Raw genomic sequence first — 27,852 nt, forward strand, 5'->3', positions numbered from 1 at the left:
AGGGTAAAAAAAAAAAAAAAAAAAAAAGGGGGGGGGGCACGTGCGCAAACAACGGGGCTTTGCGGGAGATGGTGGCGAGGTAAGCGCGGAGTCAGGAGCAAGAGACGCGGCATGGTGTTGTCGGTCCCATGCTGCCGCTGTGATGCCCACGGGATGCCGACGGCCTCCGCCCTGGGAGCGAAGGACTGCCACTCTCCTCGGTTTGATTTTCCTGATCCTCGAGCTCGCGAGCGCCGCAACGTCGTCCCAGCACCAGCAGACCGCCACCCGGTACGCCTCTCGCATTGTCGAGACCAAGTCGGGCCAGATTCGAGGTATTTTGCAGGTGAGACGAATTTACGTTTTACTATCCTTGCGGGACCACCAGAATCTATTTCTCTACTTTCCCCCCCCCCCTACACGGAGGTATACAAGTTCTTTTTTTAATAGGATAAAAATAATTGTTAGCCGATGCGTTTTTCCCATACTATATGCACTTAATGAGGACAGCCGCAAGATTATTAAACGCATCGGCGTATACTTGATATACGATTATCAAGAGAAATCAGTGATAAAATAGTTAAAACGCTCGTATCCAAACGGCACGAGATAAAGTGTACTGCCACGATGAGCCAACGATTAGGGATATTATGTATACCTACACGTGTACTTTTGTTTCGGCTCATGTAGTTACAAATGACTGTAACCCAATATAACAACCCCCGGACGTGTATAGCCGGCGCTCGGGTACGAGTCAATGAAGAACCATCGGGGTGGAGACACCAGAGAGAGAAGAGCGTGTAATGGTCGCACGATGGATGATGAAGCGCGCGGGAACAATGGCAGATCGGCGAACGTCCCTCCGACTACGGAAGCGACAAACTCGCGCTTCCGCTCCATTACACGGGCGATCGGCGCAATGAAAAGAGTATCGTATGTATACATATATATATACACGTGTATAGGTGCAGGTATAGCGTGTTTGAACTTTTCATCAGGGATCAGGGCTCGTGTGTCGGTTGGAGTTTGATCAGCACCAACAGACGGGACGAGCTTTCGACGCGCTCTCCTTCTAATGCTTACTCGAATCATTAACGGTATATGGCATGTGGCAGGAAATCACCTCGACTACGCACAAGCTTCGTTCAAGCTCTCGGTACTTACACATCGACTTTGGGTTTTATCGCGTTTGCTGAGTGTGGTGTATACAAGTACGGGGTTCTTCTTTTTTTTTCCCTCCCCCCGAAACGACGGTATCTTGGTTTTACATTGATTCTACATGTATAGTAAAAAACCAGCACCACCGCTAAATCACCCGCGGATGAAACCCGTTACCGAAATATGACAGGTGAAAACATATAGGTACATATATATGAATACATACACGCGCTGTATATTACAGCCACGGCGACAAATCATGAGCGATAATTCACGTGGGCGCTCGTCTGTGTATACCATCGTCGAGCCCGATCGATCATAACTGTAGTCGGCGCTTCCCGGTCGTATAGGTATATGTACATACCCAGCTTCGGGTCCTTTGTTCATTAATTGTACACAATCTTATCGCAATGCCGCGAACAATGACTCTGTCCCTCTTTTTGATCGATAAATGTATATAAATGAGCAAATGCGTGAGTTTTTATAAATATGACCTTATACAGATATAGATGTATACGAACCATCACCGCGACCTCGATCTCACTGCAGTGCTGTTACATGCACGAATGTCAACAAGACTCGACTTGACGGATCGATCCTCTTTTCCCGTGTTTTTACCCGAAGTAAATAGCAATAGCAATAATAATACCACTCTAAACTGAGCCAAAAAAAAAAAAGAGAGGGTTAAAAGCGGATCGCCGGATAACGAGCGTCATTAGTAGCGTGGTTTCGATTAAAAACCAATTGTCTCTCCGGCGCTACCGACATTTAAATCCGATTGGCCGTGTCAGGTGGAAAGAGAAGGTCAAAAAAAAAAAATGAATCGCCGAGCACGAACAATAACAATTAAAGTCCGCTCAACCGTGCCCCTCGAGCTGCCAATTACATACATGGTAAACACACACAAGGCGAGGGGAATGGCCATCGCCCTGTATGCATCATTAGCCACGTGATTTCATCGATTGGATTGTTTTTTCACACGGATGGCACTCGTTCCTTCCTCCATTGCTTCAACAATAATTTTTAAGCTAGTGATATTTTATACCCAATAACGTTTCCCGGCTGACCCAAGAGCCAATGACATGAAGGTGCCTGTATACGTGCAGGTCGTAGGTATAAACCCGGGGAGATCAAGAGTGACGCACCGGACGCCAATCGCCCCTAATTGATATTCACGAGGCTGCGCTGCGCTAAACTCCGCGTGGCCGTTTCGAGGGTACCGGGCTCCAAACACCTTCGCACCGACGTTAAGGTGGGGCTGATCATTGAAAGCTCACTTGGCAGTCAAGCTATTACAATACTCATATTTCCTAATGTTTGTCCCACGGAGTCTTAAATTTCATACCAGATAATTATTATGCGTCAGGTTAAACGCGGTTTTTTGTCTTTTAAATATCCCTAGATCCCTCCACGTCAGACCCTTTGATGCTGGACCTCCTCGCAATACCCTCGATTTCGGAGGGTTCAGTGTTGCCCGGGACACAACGTATACGACGTATAATACACGTACGGTATAATCCATACACCTGCCTCAACTGTCGTGTAAATATAGTGTCCAGCATCGTAACTACATGTACGGCTCAGCGTTCATTTATAAAAGGGGGGAAGGGAAAAAAGAACACAAAGGAAGAAAACGAGGTGGCTCCCTCAATATAAGTATATGGCACCTTAGAAAACTGACACCGCAAAGGGCCGCCCGCTTTTGATGATACACCTCGGCAAAGGGTCCCACAAATAATGTACAGGCTGCCTTTGCTCGCAATAGATACAGTTAAGCCAAGTGCCAGGGGGTGGTACAGGAGGTAAGAGTTTCGCGTTTTCTCTTCTCGGTTCGAGCCACGCGCAATTAAGTTTACCACACATATAACCTTGATCGCTTTGACCTTTAAAAATTGCGCTATATCGCCTAAATGTAGGGATATTTTCTCTAAAACTGTCGACACTTGGACGATAAGAGCGGTCCGTATAGTCCGTGTCCAACCATGACAATAATTAATGTCATGCAAGTGTAAAAGATTTTTTTCGCGCCCTCTCTCACCGATGTTTCCTCGATTTCAAGCTATAATAACGGTGTCCAAAGTAATCAAACCAGCCCTCAAATTACGGGCATCCTTATACCTATACCCAATTCCCACTTCATGATGAAAGAGCGCGTTTTAATCATATTGGATATACACATTTATATAATGAATGTGGACGCACAAACACGATCGGGAGTATAAATTAATATATGTGGATGTGAATATGATGTTTGATCGATCGCTGGATGTGTGTGATGACATTATAGTTATCAGCGAATTTACGAGCTCCCCTGCGCGTGTGCCATTATGTTACACCGATTTACAATGTGTATAATATATATAAAGGAGTGCGAATCCTCTCGTGTAATACGTGCAGTCTATATAGACCACAGAGGAGGTGGTGGTATACTCGTACTTACTTTGTGATTATGGTAAGGATGAAAAATTCGAAAAAGCATATAGGCCGTACACCTACCCTTGAATCGCTTATATGTATATATTATACTTTGCTCAAGTATATCGTCATCAAATTGATCAAGTGATATCACTTATACATGCATATATTGCAGATTGTAAATTACTTAAAAGCCGGTGTAAGTGTGTGCGGAGTAAACATATATACACATTTATATCTATATGCGCTCGAATAGGTTGAAAAATTAATACATTATCGTTCGTCTTTTAGCTCGTTCGGCTCGGGGACCAAATGATATCGACTCGCGTTTGGAATTCCAAATGCTCGAATAACCTCCAGTCCCAGGCGCGAGCGTATATATTATAAGAGTGTCGACTGCGATCGATATACCAAGGAGTGTGTATATATATTATATACCCTATATACGCAGTGGTGGTGATAAGAGATTACGGTCACGTGCGCGGGGGTGTCTAGATTGATTTTCGAATGAAATTGTCCACCACGCGCGCGGAGGAACGGCCAAACGTGCATCACACCCGCGCACGCTCTCTTCTTCCCACAAGTTTTTAATACCTTATTGGATACGATAAGTACCTAATTCGAAAATTGAACATTTTTACATATGCACATCGGTATAGTTTAGTGTAGGCTACGCCCAATACAACTGTCCACCGCAAGATACCCTCAGGCATTTAATATAGACGTGTATATAATGTAATGTCCCAGCCCCGAGCTGTAGGTGTGAAAGTTACAAAATACCTTACGCAAATGATTCAATGCACAATTGAATCCCCTTTTTCTTCATTAGACTCGCTTTGTATGTCATGAGCACATTCCGATTAATAGGGAGTCCAAAATACATCGCGTGTGTACATTACCTATACTTTTTACAACATATATGTATATGTACAATTGATGATTATTTATGGGCGAAACAAACGATGGGGCCTCGGAGGGAAGAAAAGGGGTGATGGAAGAAAGATAAAGCTCCAGTTCGCATGCTCTCGCTCGTCGGATGGATATATGTTTATTAATACGTATATATATATTTCAGCGGGTGCAAGGGCAAACGTTGCCTCGAAGAAAGGGTTCCGCGCTCGCGTACGGGTATATTTGCTGCGTTTTATGGAGAAAAACGCACCAAACCATGCACCACGTACATTATCCCTTTTGTGGGAAAAAAAAAAAAAAAAAAACTGTATTGTACATATACAGTTGGGTGTGCCTGGTTTTTTTTTATTTTTTATACATTTGAAAGGCTGGTGCTGGTGTTGCGGCAGCTTGTTTTTTGTATGCGTTCAACCGTGCGTGAAGATAAAAAGTTGTGCCGATGGAATTATCGAGAATAGGTGTGCCTGAAAAATATTGCCCCGATGTGCGTTTTTACCTTTTTTTTTTTATTTTTTATTATACAGTGCAGTCACTTTTTGGTCAATCGGTCGATATCATCGTATTTCGAAGAATTACAAAACGAATCTTCCTTTTTGCTTTCGATTACCTTGTTTCGACCAACCGAACGTCAATTTGTACAATATGCCATACATTGCGTTCGTTTAGATGTATATATATATATATATATATATATATATATATATATATGTGTATGTTCAAAGCAAAGTTGAAAACTTTAACTTTTTCGAGATGAAATATTCCCGCGATTTCGCCAAATGATATATATCGCCGTGATGGTCTATATAAACATATTCCAAACGCATCCCAGCCTCGTACACGTCTGCAGCTGCACTTTTACCAATATAAACTTTGTAAAGGCGCGAGTTCTCGAATTTTACGAAGAAACTTTCAAACAAAATTCGAACCCATAAGCCGCACGAGTTAATCAAAATCTTCCATGTGCCATATACAGGACTCGAAGCTCTACAGACTTTATTCTCTTTTACTTTCTATGAGGTATAGTATACAAACGTCAGAGCACGTATAGATAGATATTAAAGTATATGCTTTTGTGTAAAATATTGCATACGTTTTTTGACATTTTCATTTTACATGCGCGTTTTGACGTCATAGGTATTAGGTACATTGTACAGGGTATAATCTTACGTGAAACCTGCACGTATATAATACGCTTTTCAAAAGCTTCTTTTCATGTTCAAGCAAGCAAGTATATAAAATCATGCAGAGAATATGTTGTTACCTCGGAAAAGTGTATCCTAATTCGCCCCTTTTTCTGCGTGTTTTTCAGCTTTTCTCGGCTATACGTATACACCCTTACGCTTGTATTGTATATATACTCTTTTATCCGGAATAAAATGTAAAAATGAAAATGTATCAACTGAGAGGTATTACTGCAGATTCTCTTGGGATATTTGGACAAACTAATATCACATGGTGTATATGTGTGATTTTTGTGTCGAATTTAACTAACGTCGCGTTATTTTTTCAACAATGGAATTTTAGTGAAAATTGGAACTTTCGGAATCGCTGATGCAGAAGTTAAAAAAAAATACGTCGAATGTTCGGGCGCACTTTCCGAAATTCATTTTTCACGTGTGATGTATGAACAGCACGTGCGCCAACGCGGTTCGATGGCTCGATCGGTTTTCAATTTGCTTTTCGTCTCTCGTACACGCGGCTAAAAAAATATTCGGGCCTGCGACCGGAATCACAATCGCTGGAACTGAAAATTGAAGTTACTAAAACAACAGGTACTTGGGTGGGTAAATATTGAGAATGTTTTTGACAGACGTAACCTATGGGTATTTTTTTAGTTCATGTCAAAGCGTTAACGATTCTTTTTCTCCCGACAATAGATATATAATGTTCATATACCAGAACATGTGAATCATCAAACATTTTTATAGGTAAAGTTTTAGTATTTCTTACTTGCTCATTCACCTGATAGATTTTTTTCATGTGTTTACAAACCGTCAAGTGATAAAACGATTAAAACATAATCGTATAAAAGCTGTATGCTAACATAGTTTTACTGTATACTTTATGTTTTCATACGCACTATGAATCAATTTTTTATTATGCACCTAAAAATGCCTACAAATCGATGTTCCTCACAAATCAATAAGAGTTATGTAATAATAAGCATTATTCGCAAACTAGTTTCATTAAACTTTTTAAATATCTTATTGCACGTAATTTGAATTTACCGCCTTGAAACATATCGATTGACAACTCGATATTGACGCTACCTTCGAGTATCGATATCTCGAGAGGTATCGCGTTCGTAGCGAAGCGGCCGGTGAACACGGGGAAAACAAATAAAAACAATGAGCAGAAAAATTTGTGCATGCGCCATTTTGAGCCACTTGTATTATGCTTGATATGGATTTTTCTCTGTAAACTCTAAGTTTCATCCGTTTATTTTAAGGGTTACTATATTCTAAACAAAAAGTAGTGTCAAAAATGAGGTGAGTTGATGAAATTACGTCAATTTTTCTATTACAATCCATTCAGGAGTATTGTGGCTCGAGTGGCCCTGATGAATTTCTGGTCAGTAGATTTCACTTGGTTATTGTTGAACTGTTGAATGTACAGAGTCGAAATATCGTGCCTTAGCATGCTCTGTAATTTTATTGCTATGGAGCCTATCGTGCTTTTTTCGATACAGGGATGACAGAAGTGGAAAGAATTTGAGCCTCAAGCCATAGCTTATAGGTAAAAATAGCCTAATACTTCAATTCTCATCTGTCTGATCTCCCAGACAAGTTGAAAAAAAAAAAAAAAAAAAAAAAAAAAAAAACATTATCAAGCCTCAGATTCACTGTAACTTTAATTTATTTACTGACCAACTTTCATATCCTGAATTACCAAAATCTTACGGTTTAAAAAAAATTTTTTTTAAACTTTCAGTAACACCATGATTGAGATGCTCAAAGATAAGGTTGCTGAATTTACAAGTTATGGCCAGTCAGTTCTCAGTGAAAGTAAATGTAGAGAGCACATGAATCATTGTTTATTATTAGTATGCCCCGGTGGTATCGAGAAAATGAAAGCAAATTTGCAAATGTCACCCGAACTGAGGAAGTATTTAAACTCAGGCTTTGAGCCTGTGGATCCAGAACTTACCGTTAAACTTATGAATTACTTGGCCTCGGTGTTAAGAACCGCAAGATATTACAAGAATTACAAGAAATGCACAATAAAGTTTATGTCAGCACTTCAACATTCCGGTAATACCAATGGATTAAAAAATGTGATAGATAACTTGATTAATATGTCATTCGAGTGTATAGAGATAGGAGATCAAGAGGAAAATGTAGATTTAACTGTAAGAGATATCGTTTTTTAACACATCAAGGAACTTAAATATATTTCTAGAACTTATGAAGCCTTGTATTCTAAGATAAACTCATTACTAAATGAAGTGCCTTAAAAAATGTATAACAACTATATTACTGATAAAAGCACTTAATTTATTTTTCAAAATAGTTTGTTTCATAACCAGTTGAATAAAATACAATACAGCTATAAAATGACTCTGAGTTGTAAACATGTTTACTCTTATCGTGGCATCACTTCTTATCTTAAAGTATTTTCCAATATATGAATTGGTTAAAAATCATACTCTAAGATGTTATTTGAATTGTACCTACATTAATACAATTTTTGTGTGATCTAAAATGAAAAGACTTTAAATTTTGTACTCTGAGAATTTATTTAAAACACTAACTTACGTAAGTTTGTATAATTTCATTTTTTTTTCTTATGTTCCTGTTAAATTACCCCAAGTAATATATTTGCAGCTTAAAGTTTGAACACATGCATGTGTGTAGTTTGTAAAGTGGATGTTTATGTAGGTACTAATCCTCAAGGGGATGTAAAAAGAAAAAAGTATACTCATTAACAACTAATACTGAGAATTTGATCCAATCCAAAAATACTTAGTAACTCATAATTTTGTTTATGTAAAGGTGGCCCAGTTTTGTTTTGTTTTTCTCTATTTCACTCATTTTTGAATACTTCCATAGACATGTGTTTCCCTGTTGACACGAAAAAGTTTGCACAAAATAGTCAGTGGGTTTGGGAGAGCAAAAAAGCCTCAACAACCATTAGATAAGCTCCCTTCGAGGGTGCAGTACACATCACACAATACACCTCGAGACTAAAGTCCGGATTTTGCCTGACCCGTCGCAGGACTTGAACAGCCAGCACCTGGACCCGGTGGAGGTCTTCCGGGGCATACCCTACGCAGCAGCGCCCGTCGGCGATCTGAGGCTCCGGCCGCCCCAGCCGCCCCTGGTTTGGAAGGGCATCAAGCGCGCCGACACCTTCGGCCAGCCCTGCCCGCAAAAGCTGCCCGACCTGCGCAACCGGACCATCGCCCTCCAGGACATGCCCCAGGGCAGGTACAACCAGCTCGTCAGGCTGGCCAAGTTCGTCGCCAACCACAGCGAGGACTGTCTCTTTCTCAACCTCTACATACCCGGCAGCGGTAAGTTGTGACTGTCTGACTGTACGCTGACTCGTACTACTTGCTGCCTTGCCGACTCTTGCTTGTCTTTGGTCTGACGCTGTTCCGACCTTTTCTACTTGGTTTTGTAGATCTCGCGTCTATATATAGTGTCTGACGATACACCGACATTCGCCAGGTGGTAAATGTTGATAAAATTAAATAATTGCCGATTGTTGAGCAGCGCGTCAAAGTTTTTTTGAAGAGAAAATAAATATACACCAAAATTGTGTCGCGCTCTTCGTCAACGTAATTTATCGATGGAACGTGTACCCACTCCGAAGCAGGTGGATACGGAATGGAATTTTCGTCGATGATCCATCACGCGTGGCTTAAGAAAGAAAAAAAAACGTTCGTGCCCGCAAAGTATGCTCATGTTATGGGGGGAGATGGGTAAAAGCTTAGAAACGGGTGTAAGTACACTTACGTGAAAATCCACGGGAAAAATTTTTGTTCCCCAAATGCATGACGGAAACCAGTTTTTCGTTGGTCGCGCCTGCCGATGCTCCCACTATGCTGGTACTACTGTTGTATCTACTCTGGTAACCACGCGATCCATGGAAGCGTCGTTCCCCCGAGTTTGCGAAATTCAACCCCCTCACGCGTGGCCAAAGGCGCCCTCCGCACGCGGTGCACAGAATAACGATATAAAGGTGGAGCGTGTGAAGCCGGAAGCTGTACACCTACATCATGTGTATATATATATATATATATATATATATATATATATATATATACGTGTACTCCCGTCGCCGCAAGCGTGGAAGCACCGAATTTAATTTCGCCAACCCGACCCCTGCAGGCAGCTGCAACACACTCGCGCCCGTGTAATAATGGCCCTTTTTGCTCGGAGTCGACCGTAGGACCGCAATGACAACAAGGGCTTTCGAGGGGACTGACGTTCGCGCGTCATCGTCTCTATTGAGTGACAATTCGGTACTCGTCGCTTCGTCGCGAATGGCTGGAATTAATTTTTTTTTTTTTTTTTTTTTTCAACTGAGACGCAGAGAGAGCGCGGTTATCAATGTGGTCTACAGTTTTTTTTTTCCATCGCCATAGTACAGTGGTGCAGGACACTTTTTTTGTCGCACACATTTTTTTGCAAAGGATAGTCGTTGAAACGTATTTCGATGCAGATCATGTGCTTGCGATTAATTTGAGGGTGCGTTATCCTTTTAACGGAGAAACGCGAATTAAAGTTTTTTTTTTTTTTTTTTTTTTTTCGTATTCGAGTGGTCGCTCCAATTGACGGGTTTTATCGCAAGAGTTCTCGACCTGGTTGTTTTGCCTGGGAATTCGTTTGGGTTATTTTTATTTCTATTTATTGATGTAAAAAAAAATTTTTTTTTTTTAAATTTACGAGTGCAAGAATTTGAAAAGATGCGATTAATGTGCGTTCAAAGGGTTAAAAAAAAAAAATCTTATTTCGTTCGTGTTTATGGGATAAAAGGGATAAACATATTCATGGGAAAAGAGGGAAGAGTTTTTCGCGATGGTAAAAAGTATTGAAAAGCTTACACTTTAATTAAATTTTAACGAGAGGCGCCGTCGCTCCTCGCCCGGTGATCTTATTTCAGAAGCGTAAATGCAGGATGGACGCCTTATTTTGCCCTCGCGCAAGAAGTAAAATATTTTTAAAAAAAATTTAAAAAAAAAAAAAAAAAAAAATGCCGTGCGCGAAGACCCACTACCTTTCTGACTGCGCTGAAGCTTTATTTTCTTCTGTACTTTAATTAGTTTGTTCTTTCGTCGCGAGGGCGCAAAAAAGCGAGCTTCCCTCCCTTGTTTTCGTTTAAATTTCATCCCGATATTTGCGCTTGTACTGAACTAACTTTTAAATTACCTATCGATTGGGTAAAGAAATGCGGCTTGTCGCAAATTTCCAATTTAAAACTTGACCATGTATCGAGATATTTTGTTTGTGTGTTGCTGCAATTAAAAAAGTTGACCCTCCCCCACCCGCCGGACTAATGAATAGAGCTCGGTAAATTCGACAAGAATTTTATTAACTTTATTTTTATTTTCGGTACAATAATATCGTCGCTGAATGTAACAAATACCGAGAAAATTAACTGTAATTTCGTCAAAAAAAAAAAAATGATTCAATTAGTCTCGTAGCGCAGTGGAACACAGTTAAAAAACAGTCTGTCTTTTATTTGGATAATATATTGAAAATTTGATTAACGTACAAGTTTGTGAGCCTATCTGGCGAATCGGTGAAATTAAATGAAACAAAAACAAACAAAAAAAATACTTCCCCTCTACCAAAGTTAAACGCCGCTCACCCGAAACCCGAGTAATCGCTCGCACAACGAAACAGTCGTTTGCGAGGGAAAGGGAGAGCCCGTGCCCCTCAACAGCGAGGCGTCTATGAATTATCGCGGCGTCGCGCTCTAATGAATTTCCGCAAGTTTATACACCTAACTAAATCGCTCTCCCTTCCTTCCTGCGGCCCACGCGCCTCGTTCTCGCGTTGTCTTCCCGAAAAATCGCTCCGCGTGTGCACTTACACCAATGAGCTCAGCACAACGGAGGGAGCATCGGACTAATTAAACACACTCGGTGCCAGTTGCACGCCTTTTTCTTCTTTCTCCCTCTCTTGAGATTTTTGCTCCCAGCTGTCCACTCGCCAAGCAGTAATTAAACGGGCATTCGTTTAAAAGTAACAGGTTGCTTTCCTTATACTCATCATTGTTACATTATTTTTACTCATCTCCTCGAAAATAAGACTCGATTCCATGATTACCAGGAAGATCTACGATCCGATTGAGAGCCAAGTTGGGCGAATAATTTTTTTATAATCTCTTTTTCATCTTTTACCCAGTGAGTCAACGAAATGAACCAATGCTCGGGCAAAAAAGAAACAAAAGACCTTTTCTTTTTTTTTCGTGTCGATTAGCAGTTACAGTTCGAGTTACACGCGTGCTCGTTAATTCGTTCGACCCAACGAACAATAATTTTGAATGCTGATCAACACAATTTTACTAATTACACAACTCGACGAATTAGCAAACGGACTGATTATTAATTTATACCGCACCTATACACACGTACACGCAATTTAAGGAACGGGTGGTAAAAAAAAAAAAAAAAAAAAAAAAAAAAACATGTGCTCAATGGGAAGTTCGACTCACTGCATCAACTTCCAGCAGTGCTAAAAATTGCGTGTTCCAGGTGCCCGAGGATTGGAGGCGCCCTACGCCGTGATAGTTTACATACACGGTGAGAGCTTCGAGTGGGGCACCGGCAACGTATACGACGGCTCGGTGCTCGCGAGCGCGGGCCACGTCATCCTCGTTACCCTCAACTATCGCCTTGGGATTTTAGGTACGTACGTGCAAGGGCACCCAACTCCGATTCCCGTCCGCCCAAACTTTCCTCGGGATTATATACCCGCTGGCCGCATTACCTTACTACACACGCAGCCAACGGCTTTCTAATCATGAACCAACGATGGAGTTTGAGCACGCGCGTGTGCGCGCATTATGTACACCGGTCGAGTGGAACGGAAACTTTTCTGCCAAAGGGCACCTTTTGTCCCTGATATCCGCCCCACCCCCGAAAAGTATAGGCAAACTTTTTCCCCTTCCGTTTCCCCCAAGTGGCCGTTCGAACTGTTGGAAAAAAAAAAAAAAAAATGTTCAACCGATCCGCAGGTTTCCTGAGGACGAAGCCGCTCACAGAGTCGCAGGACTCGGCGGCGAGCGGCAACCTGGCGCTGCACGACCTGGCGATGGGCCTCGCTTGGGTGCGCGACAACATAGGCGCCTTTGGTGGCGACCCGGGCCGCGTCACCCTCATGGGCCACGACACCGGGGCAGCTCTCGCTAATTACCTGCTGCTCGCGCCATTCGCCAAAGGTGAGTTTTTTTTCTCGCTGTTGTGTTTTTTTTTATAAATGATGTTTGGCAAGCGACGTCCCGCCCTTCTCTGTTGCTCAATTACATTTTTTGTATATAAGTACACAATATGCGTACTTTGTGATGTATATATATATATACATTCTTTGTTTTCTGAAAGTATAGTAATGGGTTGAAAGGAACAAAACAGGTGTCACAGTATCTCTAAAAATTTGTGGCATTGTTTTTTTGGCTGGGAAAGTCTCGGAGAAGCAATGAGCCAATGGATTTTTCGAAAATCCGTGAAACAATTGAGCTCCACGCAAGCGCACAGTGCAGTCCCGGCTGTTGTTTAACTTACAGGTGTTTGCGTGCACTGTTGTATACAAAGTATGGCCGTAGCTAACTCGCCTTGTCAAATGCACGAGGGAAAAAGTGCGGGCGAGCGAACGAGCGGTAATTAAAAATTTCCGTCCTGGCGTTGGCAGGAGGAGGAAGGGTAAAAAGTGTTTGGCTCTGTTATTTATTCGTAAAGAGCTGTTGCCGGTCCCGTTTACTCTAAGAGCTGGTAAAAACGGTGTTTCTTGTCGCGTGCATGCCTATACGAGCCTGTACAATACATCGTTTATCCCGTCGGGCAATTTGGGAGAGTTGTTGGTATGCACGTTTACAGCCTCGGTGTTTATTCTTTTGGAGGACGAGTTTTTTTGCTAATTGGGTGACGAGCCGTGCACCAAAGTGCTCCGTAGCGCCGATTTTGTTTGTATTTTACTCGCTTAAAACAGAAAAGAAAATGAAGGAAAACGTTGTCCTACGCGTACAAAAGTGGCCACCGTTTTTCCTCATTCCCGATTTCCAAGTTGCTACTTTCTTTTCCCCCCAAGGCAAAAACAAATTTTTTCACTTTGCGGAAAATCGTAACGAGTGTTATTTTGATATTATTGTACATCCCACGCCGATTTTCTTTGAAGAGATGTCATTTTTACCTGAATTTTTATTGACTAGAAAATTTGCGATGTATATGATTAAAGCGGGGGGAAAAAGAACAATTAAAACGATATAGGTCGATATTTCTATAATTGTTATTATTTTTTTACAAAATTTTTAACAATTTAATATGTATATACACGTGTATATATTTTTACAAAAATCCGCATGGCACGAAAAACTATTTGTTCCCTCGCAATGTTTTATCACAATAACTCTCTCAGTTTTTACACACACTTGTATCGTAAAAAGCCTTTTCGTAACACAAGTAACAGTAAGGACATTTTACACTTGTTGTTGTTCATGAACTTCTGTATATGTACCCAAACAATCACCATTTGCGCGTGCAATGACACATCAAAGTATCAAAATATATTTCTCTTCTTCCTCGCGATACCTCGTGTCCGCCCCCAAAGTATAAAGGTAATGGCACACATGTAAGTGACCGTAATTCACCGCAACCTCGTAAGCCGTGGATCCAGCATAATTTTCCTGATTCCAATCACAGTTCTTGTTTTGCGCCAAGAGGTGAACGAACCGCAGCGTGCCATCCTCGGCTGCCAAATGCAAGGCCGCCTTGCCGGTGAGGTTTTCCGTCGTATTGACGTCCGCACCGGACTCCAACAGATGATGCACCACCGCTTCGTTTCTATTCCTCACAGCCAAGTGCAGGCAAGTTTTTCCTACGGAATAGAAAATGCACGGTTGGACGTGAAAGTTACCATGGGGGCCCGAGCAATTTTGCGGGTCTTGGAGAAAAATCAAGAGCTTGGAGGTAACGGTACCGACCTTGGCCATTTTTCGCCTCCAAGTTGACACTCGGTCTCGGCTGGTTTTCCACGCTCCCCTGCAGCGCGGCCAGCTCTTCCGGAGCAAAGGGCAACGTCAGGGCTTTCAGGCAGTCGAGGTCGTTGCTCATGCAAGCCAAGTGCAGAGGAGTGTTGCCGTCCTCGGTTATCAGCTTGGCGTTTGCACCGGAGAGCACGAGTTTTCGGGTGAGGGTGGCGCTGCCCAGCATGACGGCTAGGTGCAAGGCCGTGTGCACGTCCGAGTTGTACAGGTCCAGGAGATCGCTCCTCCCGCCTATGGCCTCGATAAGCCACACGCCGGCGCTTTCGAGACCCTGTCGTACGACCCTCGTCAGTTCACTGATGCAGAAAGTAAAATTATTGTTACTTCATTGTGGTGTTCATTTTAACGAATATTGTTTGGTCGTGATTTGAATGAATCGAGTAAATGTGACAAGTACGTGAAGACAAAAAAAAAAAAAAAAAAAAAAAAAAAAATGAATCTGAAAGCAAAACGAGCACTATGCTCGATACCAACGGTACTCGTAAATCACAAACGCAGGGGCGATTAATTTTGAACGAAATGCAAAACTGAGGAAAAATTTTAATTTTAAAAGAGCCCGAACGTCCCAATAAAGTTCAATAACTGAGCGAGGAAAATGTACTCACGTATCGGCGTTTTTGTCCTGCTTGAAAAATTCCTCAATGGACACTCCATTCGCGCGTATTTTACGGATCCACTTCCAAATTTTTTTGTTACTCGCGTCGACCACCAACTCGCCGACATCCATCTGACGTTGCACGGGAGCAACCTCCACGTTGTCTATTTCCATGTTATTTTCGTTCGGCACTTTGGGACTCTTGGTCAAGCTGCTCGGAGCTGCGTCATTGGTAGCACTTGGATAACTGATACCCATTTCTCCCAAAGCCTTGTAGGTATGCTTGTCGATCAGCGACGCACAAAACTCGACTCGACTGCGTGAGTTACCTGCCGCACTTTGATGGTAGCGAAGGAGACCGGGGAACTGCTCGGTGTTCAGCTGGAGAGAGTCGAGAGTGAACTGTGCTCCAACTGGAGGACCGGGTATACTACCGGGCGTTTGGGACAGTAGGACGGCAATGGGGGGAGACCGTATGCGAAGCCGCACGAAAAAAGGCGAGGGCTACCGAGGCGCCCTGTCGGAACGTACATGACTCAACCTCTCGAGTACAATACTTACTGGGACTTTTTCCATAATTGCTTGAATAGGAACTCCTACGCCAGGGAATCCTACGCAAGTGGTCCAGCAGGTATTCAACGGTTGACTTTTATTTTAGTGTAATGTACCTTGAACAATCGCAAGATGTACGTTAAATAGGTGCATGGATGAAAAATACTTAAAAAAAAAAAATGGAAAAGAAAAGACAAAACACAAATTAAAAGCAGTACAAGTTACGAGATCGGAATAATATTAAGTTTCGTTCGCGTAAATAATAAACCTCGAGCCTCTAATGGATATGGTGCATCGCTTATACTATGCATATATACTTATGTCTTCCTTATATTATATGAAAATCAGAGGCATAGCCTGTAAGGAAAAGGCCAAAGTAAGAGTTGCAACCGTCGATGTTTACCTTGGCCATCAGTAGTTCCCTTGCGTGTCCCCTTTTTCCTCTCGCCCCGGGCTCCACTGTGGCTACGCTTTTTGACCCCGCATCCATCCATCCATACCCAGATATTTATCTTAGGTTTTCCTCTTGGATACGTCGAGTTGAAAATTCGAGACTTTCGATATGATATATCTCCTTCGGTGGTCAGCAAACAACCGCTGCGGGAAAAGCTGTGCCCTTTGGCTAAAGTACGATCGCGCTTATTTCGTTTGAGCAAATTCTGCCGCGAGTATGGGTATACCCCATGGAAAATGTAGGTAAATCAATTCGATCGCGAGGGTAAATGTACGTATTAGATGGTGTAGTTCCTTTTCTCACTGAAATATGTACAAGTGACGATCATTATAAAAGCCCCGTCGAGGAAAAATGCCTGAGGAATCGGTTAACAAGAACCCTCGGAGAGCCTCGAACGCTGTATATACATATATAGAAGTATAATTATAACGTACCATTCAAAAATATCGGAAAAGGAAACGAAGAAAACGAAAGAAGCTCAGAAGCTGGTCGCATCGAGTCAAGTCAATGTTCGTTTTTTCTCTCTTTTCTAATAAATTTTCAGCTAATAAAAACAAACAATCTAATCTCCTCCCTCTAATCTGTTTTCCGGTGTATAAGCCGAGACTGTTTGATTTAAAAGTTCATTTGTGAAAAAAAAAAAAAAAAAGAAAAAAAAGAATTTAATCAAACGTCAAAAATTATACCTCTTTCCTGATCTCGTTCCATTAGTGATCAAAAGTTTTCCCAACAGAGAGCCCGTACAGGAAAAAAAAAAAAGAAAAAAGTTTTTTTTTCCCAAGCGATCCGCACACGCCCAATGTAAAGTTTTTGCAAAAAGAGCGAGTTCCAACGTCAATAGTACGTGAAAACGGTAAAAAAAAAATCAATTGGGACTCCAAAGGGCCATCTACAAGAAAAAATTGTAAAAAGTAGGACGTTGTTATTATACCGCGGAAACATTAGAGCAAATAGAATCGCGTGCTCGCGGTCGAAGAGGAAACGAGCTCTGGATAAAAAAAAAAAAAAAAAAAATGGTTGGCTTTTGAGAAAACGAGAGATGCCGGAAAGCACGCGCGTGGCTGGGAAAAAAAAAGAGAAGGCGGTCAAATCGAGAAAGAAGGAGCCAAAAAAAGAAAAAAAATGACAACGGGGGTGTGTTTAGGTGTGTATTGTACAGAGATGGGCAGCCAAGGAAGCCTTTGCCGGGATGCCGCCAGTCAACTTTTAGCATCCGCTCCAAAGTCGGTTGTCACCCAAGGGCGTTTTTTTTTCCCTACCCTCTCGCAAAAGTAGCAGCAACAGCAGCCCCGTGCAAGAATGGCACTCGCGACTCCAAGGTTTGTATACACGTATGCCTATGTGATGGTACCGAAACAATAACTCGGACGCCCCTCGACTCACGCGCGACCTATTTTTTTTCCTACTTTTCTTTTTCTTGCTTATTATGTACCTACAGCCCTTGTACGCGCGCTCGTTATACATTTATATACATAAACTCACTCAAGGCGAATCCACATTCTTTTTGTTATTGTAAATTACTCTGGCAACGTGGGTCCCCTACTCTTTTTTTTCTTCTTTCTCTAATTGTGACCACAGCTATATTGCCGCTACTACTGTTCTTCATCTCGCCACCTTCTCCTTAAATTTGCGGTTATTACCGATTCACTGCAGTGAGTCGCACGTATTACATTGATTGTGAGTCTCCTAAAATTTCTTCGCGTTGCTCTAGTGGTGATTAAAAAAGATTTCATATAAGTCATTCTGAGTTTTTCAAAGACTTCAGCAGTGCCTCGGGTGAGGATATATATGACTATAGAAATATTTTTCAAGTAAAAAGGTTTTGCAGTAAATTAAATATAAAAAAAAAAAAAAGAAAAAACCGGTGAGTGAGCGAATTTTCTTCCCTCTCCCCTATATATATATATACTTTTACCTTCTATCTGTACTACTCTTGCAAAGAGAGCCAGGGAAGCTCAAGGCAATAAACCATATCCAGCGAACGAGCCAAAGAGATGACAGATAAGGTGGGTGCTGTGGTGGTGGTGGTGGTGGTGGTAGTATACGTATATATAGACTAATATCAAACTTTGATTTACCTTCGATCCCCCCCCCCTCTCTCTCTCCCTTACTTTTCGAAGCACCTGCAGGCGAGACAATTGCCGAGTTTCTGTCGAATGTATATATACTTTGAAATTGTCTTTTTCCAAAACCATACTTTTCACTTCCCTTTATCGTCTCTTCTTCCTCTGATTTCTCAGAGTATTGGCATAGGTACGAAGTACAACATGTAGTTATTATTCCTCGTTTGTCTTTAATTATCATACTTGTACAATACAAATGTATAAAAGTGTATGCACTTGTCGACTTCGTATGATAATGTTTTCTCTTCCCCGAAATTCTCGTCATTACGATGGTATAAGTAGAACAAATAAAGCCTCTCCAATCATTTTTTTTTTTTTTTTTTTTTTTTTCAATTTATGAAAAAATGCTTTTGACTCTGTCGTTCAGTGCACACAGTATACACCTAATTGAAAATTTGATACCTACTCACTTTGGAATTCTTCGTGGAAATTCGATATGCTCTCACAGGAATTCCAATCGTGAACATATTTGTGATTAAATTTCCCTCGAGTACAAAATCATTCACTGATTTTATCGTAATAATAAATCTATATATGTATAAAAAAAAGGGGAAGAATTTTTCAAAGAATACCACTGTAATTTAATCGCATGCTCTGCTACGCTGGGCGACCAAAAAATACCTACATGCATTCCCCGTCGCGCAAAAAAAAAAAATATGTATCATAGGAGTACCCGCAGGTTATCCGCGTGAGGGAGAAAAAAAAAATTGGGAGCCAAATTAAACGAGCGAAAAGAAAAATCAAAAAAGCCGGAACGAAATTTCACGGAAAAGCGCGTCGATGTATATGTGTACATGTATGATTTTTGTTTCACGCTCATCGCCCTTCCGCCACCCTCCTGTACCCACGTAGCCCCGACCGACAAATTGAAAGAGATGGTGGGAAAAAAAGGAGAGAAAACTAATTGAAACAAGTTCTGCTCCGATAGTTCCAAAACCCTTCCGGATCGCTATCGCCATCCAACACCGTACATGTACGAGTACTGGCTATTGGCAAAAAAAAAATTTTTTTTCTGTCACCCCTTGCCCCACCCTTCAACACGATAAATTGGTTTTTACTTTAACGCCATCACAGTATACGGCACATCATACGGATGCAAAAACGATCAAGCAGAATCAGGTAGAGTCAATTTTTTTTTTTTTTTTTTAGGTTTCATGCTCCGCGCCATGTATGGCTATTATACCACTACGCGATGAATAATGTAAATTCAACTTGTCACCAGGATAAAATTCAGCAGCTGACGCGACTCGTGTCCAAATACGACGCGATTACTTTCGTAATCAACACGAAACGCAGATAAGCGTACGATAAAAAGCTACGAAATGGAAGTGTTTTTCGATCGAGTCTGACACAAGTGAAAAGGGCTGGGGGGTTTCGTTTGGAATTCAATGGCCCGCCACTTTTGGAGTCCGAATAATCGGAACGACCCTTCCTATGAAGCATATTCAACAAATTTCGTCGACGGATAACGTTTTTTCTTTTTTTTTTTTTTTTTTTTCATTGTCACGCGCGTGTCAAAGGAATTATTAGACGAAAAAACGTATGCTGAATGTGCGATGAAAAAACAAAAATTTTACGCCATGATTTCAAGTATATGAAAGAATTTTAGCGGAAGTGAAGGTGAAAAATGGAGAGGTGATGGTTTGAATATAAAGGATGTTAATGAAACAAAGGATACAATTTGCCGTTAAAATAGTAAGAAAAGTTAGGAATATTGTATTTTTATATGGTATATGGTAGGCAAAATTAAACGTGTGGAGGACGGGTGAAAAAGAAAGAGGAAGGTATATTAGTGTACCTGTATGATATTTTTGGTCCATTAATGCTGTCTACAGGTATATTAATAATGGATTTTTTGTAAAACCTAATACCTATAAATTTTAATTCATCGCGCGCCCCAGATACACAGTCGATAGAAACTTCGATAGACTGCCCTTGCATGCATCTATAATTACTCGTGCGCCTACACGTACGCATTAGAGTAAACGTATATGTAATTTAGCTGATTAATCGTAATAAAAGGAGATGGGCGTGCACGCGTATCATCATCATCGTGATTCAAAAGTTCCATCAGATACCAAAGCCCAATGCCGGCAAGTCTGTGATGCGACGCGCGAGAGTACCTTGCGAGGAGAGAATTAGTAATTATAGGCATAGTGGCCTTTGCAGTGAACGCGTGTGTGATCATCATCAATCGAAAAGCTCGGCCGTGTATCAATAGGCACCTGGCAAAGCTCCAACGTTTCGAGCAGAGGTCGCAACTTTTAATGGCTCGCCAACGCTGTATCCATCACATATTTATAGATATAATTGAACTGTACTTGGAATATCTATTCGCGTAAACCAAATAAATAATAATTGTATTATGTATACATTGTTATGCAGATCTGGTGGATCAGCGTTTCTCTCGCGTTGCATTGTTTTACGGTACGCGTCTCCATTTATCTCGGACTATGGAGTGCAGTAAAAGCGAGAAAGATTTTTTTCTTTTTTTTTTTCGTGCACACTGTAGTCGAGCTGGCGATGAAATATAATTTAACTGTGTACGTATATATGTGCACCTTTTTTTTTGCAGGGGGGAAAAAAAAATTTGCTCTCATGACCATAATACATATTCGTACGAGCTCTACCGCGTATATATACATCAGGCCACTCGTGCGCGCTTTAATGTATGCACGTCCTATATTTCCCGTTGTAAATTTGTGGTTTCGAGTTGGGGCTTGGCAGTAGTGGGAGGGGATGTAAAAAACATGAAAACTTACCTGTGGAAAAAAAAAAAAAAAAAAAAAAAACGATCGACATGTCGTTCCATGTTAGGTGTATAAGGGTGGTTTTATTCCGTGAGAAATTTTTCAAACCGATTAAAATAGATACCGCAACAATGGATAAAACGCAAACGTCAAAAAAAGCTTTTACTAACAAAGCGTATTGTCTGTCGTAGGACTCTTTCGGAACGTCGTGCTGCTGAGCGGCTCGGCGCTGAGTCCGTGGGCCGTGGTAAACGATCCGAATGATCTGCGGGTGCAGGTTGCCAAACAACTCGACTGCCGCTACGAGAACGACGAGGACATCGCCGAGTGCTTGAGGGCCGTTTCCCTCGAGGCCATACTCGACGTCGAACTCACCGAGATCAAGTACGTTGCGTATGCATTTACACCCTTACAATTACATCCTGATATATGATTGATGAAATATCAAGGTTTTATTGAAAGTTTAACCATCGGATCGTTGCTAAATGTTTTCAAAGGTATATGGAAATTTTAGCAGATATACGGGGCTGAACGGTAATTTTAATCCAACCGTCGTCAATATCCTGGACACTTTACAAGACGTATATCTTTTCTTTTTTTTTTTTTTTTTTTTTTTTTTTATCGTTCTAATTATTGTTGTGCGGAGAGATCGTTAAATTAGTTCCGAAGTTCCGAACTCGGTCTCGTGATTATTTTTATACCCATTTCGCCCGTTGGGAGTTTCAAAAAGATTTATCGAGCGCGAGAAGATAATTACTCCGGGACGGCTATACAAAACTTTCCTCCGTTTGAAAACGAAAAAAAAAGAAGAGAGAGAAGAAAAATGTTCTTCGCCAAACAAAATGAAGGATCGTTTTTCAAGTTGCTTCCTTTCCAGATGGACCAGGGGACGAAAGTAGTTCTTTATTTAAGGCTAATTCCTTGGATTTATCAATCCAAACAATTTTTTAATTTTTTTTTTTTTATTGGTAAAACACTGAACTTGACAGTATGAAAGTCATGAAATTATCGCTCGGTCCGGAGAGAAAAAAAAAAAGGAAGGTTTTTTGAGGAAAAAAAGCTCCTCCCATTTGTATAGACGCGCCCATAGTCAAAGGCATCCATTTGTCGCACCGATTCAAGCCGAATGGGCCTCATCCCGACAAAATTCACCACGAGCTATATATTCGCATTCGCACGTAGATTCATGCCGAGCATCGGACCGAGTCTGCCCGTGGACGGCAGTCAGCCAGACCCCGGTTTGGACATGGAACGGCTGAGCGACGCGTTCATAAAGGTACCGTTGATCCTCGGCGTGGCAAGCGCCGAGTCTTACCTCGACTTCAGCGCGAACGACATAGAGTTCGGCTTCGAGGAGGACCAGCGCAACCGGGTGCTGCGCACCTTCATACGCAACGCGTACGTCTACCACCTGAACGAGATATTCAGTGCGGTGAAGAACGAGTACACCGACTGGGACCGGCCGGTCCTCCATCCCATCAACATACGCGAGTCGACCATGGAAGCCCTCAGCGACGGGCACACGGTCGCCCCGCTCATGAGGGTCGCGTTCTATCACGCGCGACGCGGTGCCAGCACCTACTTTTTCCACTTCAACTACCAGAGCAAGGACAGCGACTATCCCCAGGTACGATACTCTTATACGCATGTTTCAAAAGTTTGGACTATGTGGGGCAAGCGTTTATAAAAAAAAAAAAATTACATTCCTATGTGGAGCGGAGCCAGGGGTTATTGTCGAGGCGGGGGTCGTAAATTTCAATACCCCGTCGGCCGTTTATTTCAAATTCAATAACTCGGACGTGAAAAGCCGGGCCGGAGAAAACATTGGAAACCCCCTTGCTTTCTTCTCTCCTTGTGGCCGGCCTAGGTATATACCTACCGTATGCATAATTCTCTCTTTTCCCTAATTTATGAAGGGAACCCGCTGAAAACTCGGGCGCATTCCCTTTTGTCTCTCTTTTTTTTTTACATCAGAAGGGCAAGAACGAGATATCTTTTTAGTGGACGCGCGGAGAGAAAAAAAAAAAAGGGTGAAAGAAGACACCCGTAAGAGTTGGGTGGGAAAGTTCGAGGGTTGGCGGGTCGAGGGTTTTCCACCTTCCGGGCCAGACACGTGGAGAGCTGGAGGTGCTGGCGCTCGAAGTGATGGGAGAGGCCACTGGGGTATGCACGCGAGAGAGAGGGGGCTTCCCTTTGTGCTCTTCCGCGGAGAGGCTCTTCAAGTTCCTTTCCCGTGTGCGCATACATCACACGTCTTTGCTATATTTGTACACGTATATTATACGTAAAATGAACGAGGGGAGACACGTACATTCGATTCTTAGTTGGGGATCATCAGGTTGTACCCATATGAGTTTTTAAGGATTTACCGGGCAAATTTGGCTTTTGACATTTATTTTGACGCTTCAAGTAGAATTTTTTTTTGTTTCTTATCTGTTAGCTCATAATTATATTATGTCAGATGTTTTTTTTTTTTTTCTTCTACAAAAGTTCATTGAGCTCAAAATGCGTTTTTAAAACAATTATAACAATTGGCAGAGTTTAAAAGATGCAAGCCCGTTCGATCTTTTTTAATTCAACGTGACTCGATTTTTTCAAAAGTTCAAACAGTTTATTTTCCCATTTGTAATTCTGGTACTGATGTATACGTTTTTCTTCTGAGTAGACGTCGAAATGACGATGGCGAAAAGTTTTGACGTACTTGAAAAAATTACGAAACTACAATCGCGCAGTAAGGCAAAAAAAAAAAAAAAAAAAAGCTTGAAACTCGATGCAGCAGGTAAAATTTAAAAGTCCAAACTTAATAACTCGTCAATTTCGCGTCTCGGAAATTTCTTCGCCAACAATAACAAGAAGCAGTGCCCTGCTGCAATTTACAAATAACGTGTCTCACTCAGTTGCGCGCTGTAACATTGAAACCCCATCTTCCTGAAGCCAAGGAATTTTCCAAGGCTTGCAATTGCGTAAGGGAAAGAGATTTTTTTAAGGTATAAAATAATACAATTCGCGCAAATTCCTTGCACTCGGTAATTGCACATCTTGGAAATTCCAAGGGACATCTCATCAAGACAGAGCAGCTGCAGACACGCTTCGTAATTAATTAGGAGACTTGTAGTACTTACTTCCTTTCTTCATCATTCTGGAATAATTTCCACGCCTGTTTAGTTCTGCATAGCCTTTTTTTTTTTTTTATTTTTATTTTACTGCGGATTTGACTACACCAGTCGTTCCATTTATTTGTGCGCAAACATTTCGCTGCGAAATTCCCCACGTGTTGTAAAAATACTCTTTTGTTCCGATGACGCTCATTTGCATTTTGACGTTCCTCTACTATTTTCATCTCTCGTACTTTAATTATCTTCCAACTTTTTATTCCTACCCGATGCGAGTTGCCAAAATTCTGCTTTTGAAACGTATCACTGTTTGATGATAAGTGCGTTCTTGTATGTACGACGGGATAATAGATGTGAAAAATTTTGGTGGAGCTGAATTACGTTAGCGTTTTCCATTTTTGCGGGTAAATTGGAAAATAAAAAGTTCCGTAAAAAAAGTTCCCTTTTCTTGCCAAGATAACAGAGAAACATACGAGATGAATATAAGACCAAACGAAAAAAAAAATCGGCGAACCGATGATTAATCTCTTGATCGTCTTTCCCGACATCAGAGACTCGGCAGCGTCCGCGGCGAAGCAATCCCGTACATATTTGGCCTGCCACTGGTGTCCGGGGGCCGATTCTTCCCCCAGAACTACTCGCGAGCCGACCAGGGAGTCACCGAGGCGGTGCTGACCTTCTTCACGAATTTCGCGAAAACCGGCAACCCCAACGAGCCCCACAACATCGAGTCCGTCGATTACGGCACCGTCAAGGAGAAGACGCGCTACCGCGGCCTCACCTGGGACAAGTACGAGACCAGCACGCAGCAGTACCTCATGATCGGTAACTCGCCCTTACACCCGCACTCACCTCCCCCCCCCTTTCTCCAACAAACATTCATCTCTCTCCCTCTTCTCAATCGCCGTCAGCTTTGAAGCCCAAGATGAAAAACCACTACCGCGGCCACAAAATGGCATCCTGGTTGAATTTGGTGCCACAGCTCCATCAGCCCGCCGGGGACGACGTGTCGATGAGGCATCACCACTTTCGCGAGAAGGGCGACTTATTTTACGCTGGTAAGCCCATAGGCGATGCACCGCTATTTATACCTGCAAAAAATGAAATCTGAATTTGAAACAAATGTCAACAATCAGATCTCGATATGTAAATATGATGAGACGTGTGTGCATCCGCAGGACCGGTTCGGGACGAGTGGTACACCCCGATAACGTTGCCGGGGGTGGCGCGCACGGGCTCGACGTCGACGACGGCTTGCGCGACGACGAGCGACAACAGCGAGAACAGCGAGACGGAGAACAACGTCCTCGGCGAGAGCAAGGACGACGCGGAGCTGCTGCAGCGGCTGGCCTCGCGCCACTACTACAGCACGACGACGGCCCTCGCGATAACGGTCGGGGTCGGCTGCATCCTCCTCGTCCTGAACATGCTCATCTTCGCGGGCATCTACTACCAGCGCGACCGAGACAAGAAGCGCGCCTACGCCAACGACTCCGCCTCTTCCACCGCCAATGGCCAGGAGATGAGCGTAGCCGCGAGCAGCGGTACCACCACCTGCGGGTCCTCGAGCAAGCCCCTCGATCCGCCGCCCAGCTACACTACCCTGCCCAAGAGTCCCTCCTCCGTCCAGGACCACATGCAGGACGAGTGTGGCACGACCGAGCAGCAATTGGAGCGCAATCGCACCTTGACCAGGCCGAAGGAGCACCAGCAGGCGAAGCCGCCCCGTCCGCCTCAGAGGACCTCGAGCTCGCTGAGCACCGGTCCGAGCAGTACTCTCAAGAAACGCGTTCAAATCCAAGAGGACACGGTATAGCATTAGTGGTCGCCCCCTGAGGGCACCGTCGCGCGCGCGAAACGCGTCACCTTCGTCGATTCCCAGGACGCGATCGTCGAATCGCAGTTCTGAGGGAGCCGTGCACCACCACCGGCCCAGGCGAAGGCTTCTGGTATACCAATACACACATGACACTGTATGTTGTACCGCACGCGAAACCAGCGCTCTTTTTGCTGCCGCGACGGCGGAATCTCTTTTGGCGCTTTTGTTTCGTAATGCCCCTTTTACGAGACGATGGTCGTTTTTTTTCTTTTTTTTTTTTTATACTTTTAGAGGTCGATTTTCGGATAAAAGATAAATTGCAAACTTGTGGCAAGTAGCACAAATAATGTTAACTTTTTATTTTATATTTGTAAGATTAGTTGCGGCTGGTTTATATAATTGACTAAATGGCTCTAGGCCTAAAGCTCTGGTTCAGAATTTTAGAGGCCACTTTTCGGCGAAAAAATGAAGACCGCTAGATGGCGCGGACCCAAATAATTATTACTACTAGCCATGTAATCGATTATAAATTAGCCGCAACTAATCTTATAGACATAGAATGTAAAGTTGACATTATCAATGCTGTTTGTGGCATTTTTTTTTTTTTTTTTTTTTTCACCATGTCGATGTCAAAATGAAGGTCTTCAATTTCGATGACTACTCGAGTAACGTGGTGCATGGCAAAACTACTCTTATTTCTTCTTTTTTTTTTTTTTTTTTTTAACTTTTCCTCTGTGTGCACCGCGTTGTATTCGTCAAGAGGTGAAACAGAACATTGAAAGGAAATATAATATACGAGTTCCAGAGTATGGGACGCAAGAAGAACATATTTATTGTGTATAAAGATAATATAAATTATATAGTAATGAAACGCGTGTGCGACGTATAAATGAAATTTTACTAATTAAGATATTGAAATTGCATTGAAAGAGTTATAACTTTGTTTTATAAGTATGCGGTAGAAAGTCATGAATTATCATAGTATATATGATTATATTGAAATGTTGATTAGTTATATATATTATTTATACCGCATGGGTGACAGAATATATATTGAAACGAGTGGAAAATAAGTATACATGTACGATATATCTGTTAACTTGTACATTCGTTTTTTCACTTATGCATATATTTTTTTTTAAATGTATGCTTCGTATTTGAGAGTATATCGAATTGTATGGTTACGAAACTTTCCATGTCTTTTGAGCTGTGAAAAATACACCGCTAAATAAACTAACAAATTACAAAAACATTGTTAGATGGAGATTACACTAACCTTGGCATGTTAGCACTGAAAAAAAAAAAAGGGAAAATGCATTATCAGTAGTTTGTTTTTATATGCTATGGAAAATTTTCCAGAAACAAAGTTATGTGTACTGATGTAAAGTAACTTTTTTCAAAAGTAAACATGTCAACAGAACATGGTTTTTATTCGTTTATAAAAAAGACCAACTAAAGAGACTTGCACAATCTGGTAGTTGCACATGGCAGCAAATATCTGACAAATATGACGAATATGTATTTGACGGTATTGCTACTGAAATTTGACAGCTAGATTTAAGTTTACATAGATAAGATTTGTATGATTCGTCAATAGAATATTAGAGTATGAAAAATTACAAAGTAATGTCATCAATAAATAGAAGAGTGTAACGAAAATCAAATGTTAATGACCTTTGACTGAACAAAAAATTTTTAATAAGAGGCGAAATTTTATCTTCAATCTTGTTAGTTACTTAGTCTCATTCATTTGTATATTTCATTGTGAAACAA

At 41.9% G+C, this 27,852-nt stretch overlaps 2 protein-coding genes across 2 annotated transcripts; one reads left to right on the forward strand and one right to left on the reverse strand.

The window, feature by feature from the left end:
- Positions 1-142: 142 nt before the first annotated feature.
- Positions 143-26,136, forward strand: NLG-5 (neuroligin 5). Its single transcript, XM_089591438.1, has 9 exons — positions 143-325; positions 8,680-8,977; positions 12,170-12,322; positions 12,652-12,855; positions 21,339-21,531; positions 22,330-22,774; positions 24,812-25,085; positions 25,172-25,318; positions 25,439-26,136. Exons 1-9 carry the CDS (start codon positions 143-145, stop codon positions 26,074-26,076), a joined length of 2,535 nt encoding a protein of 844 aa, XP_089447564.1. The 3' UTR covers positions 26,077-26,136.
- On the reverse strand, positions 13,992-15,649 carry LOC149375018 (NF-kappa-B inhibitor cactus-like). Its single transcript, XM_089591626.1, has 3 exons — positions 15,279-15,649; positions 14,611-14,969; positions 13,992-14,504 (listed from the first exon to the last, which is right to left on the reverse strand). The coding sequence occupies exons 1-3, from the start codon at positions 15,524-15,526 to the stop codon at positions 14,179-14,181; spliced, it is 933 nt and encodes a 310-aa protein (XP_089447752.1). The 5' UTR covers positions 15,527-15,649; the 3' UTR covers positions 13,992-14,178.
- Positions 26,137-27,852: the final 1,716 nt, after the last annotated feature.

This window comes from Copidosoma floridanum, unplaced genomic scaffold (assembly GCF_036245765.1).
Source record: "Copidosoma floridanum isolate Cflo_tuat_1 unplaced genomic scaffold, Cflo_Japanese_pri ptg000013l, whole genome shotgun sequence".
In the NCBI taxonomy this organism is placed as follows: domain Eukaryota; kingdom Metazoa; phylum Arthropoda; class Insecta; order Hymenoptera; family Encyrtidae; genus Copidosoma; species Copidosoma floridanum.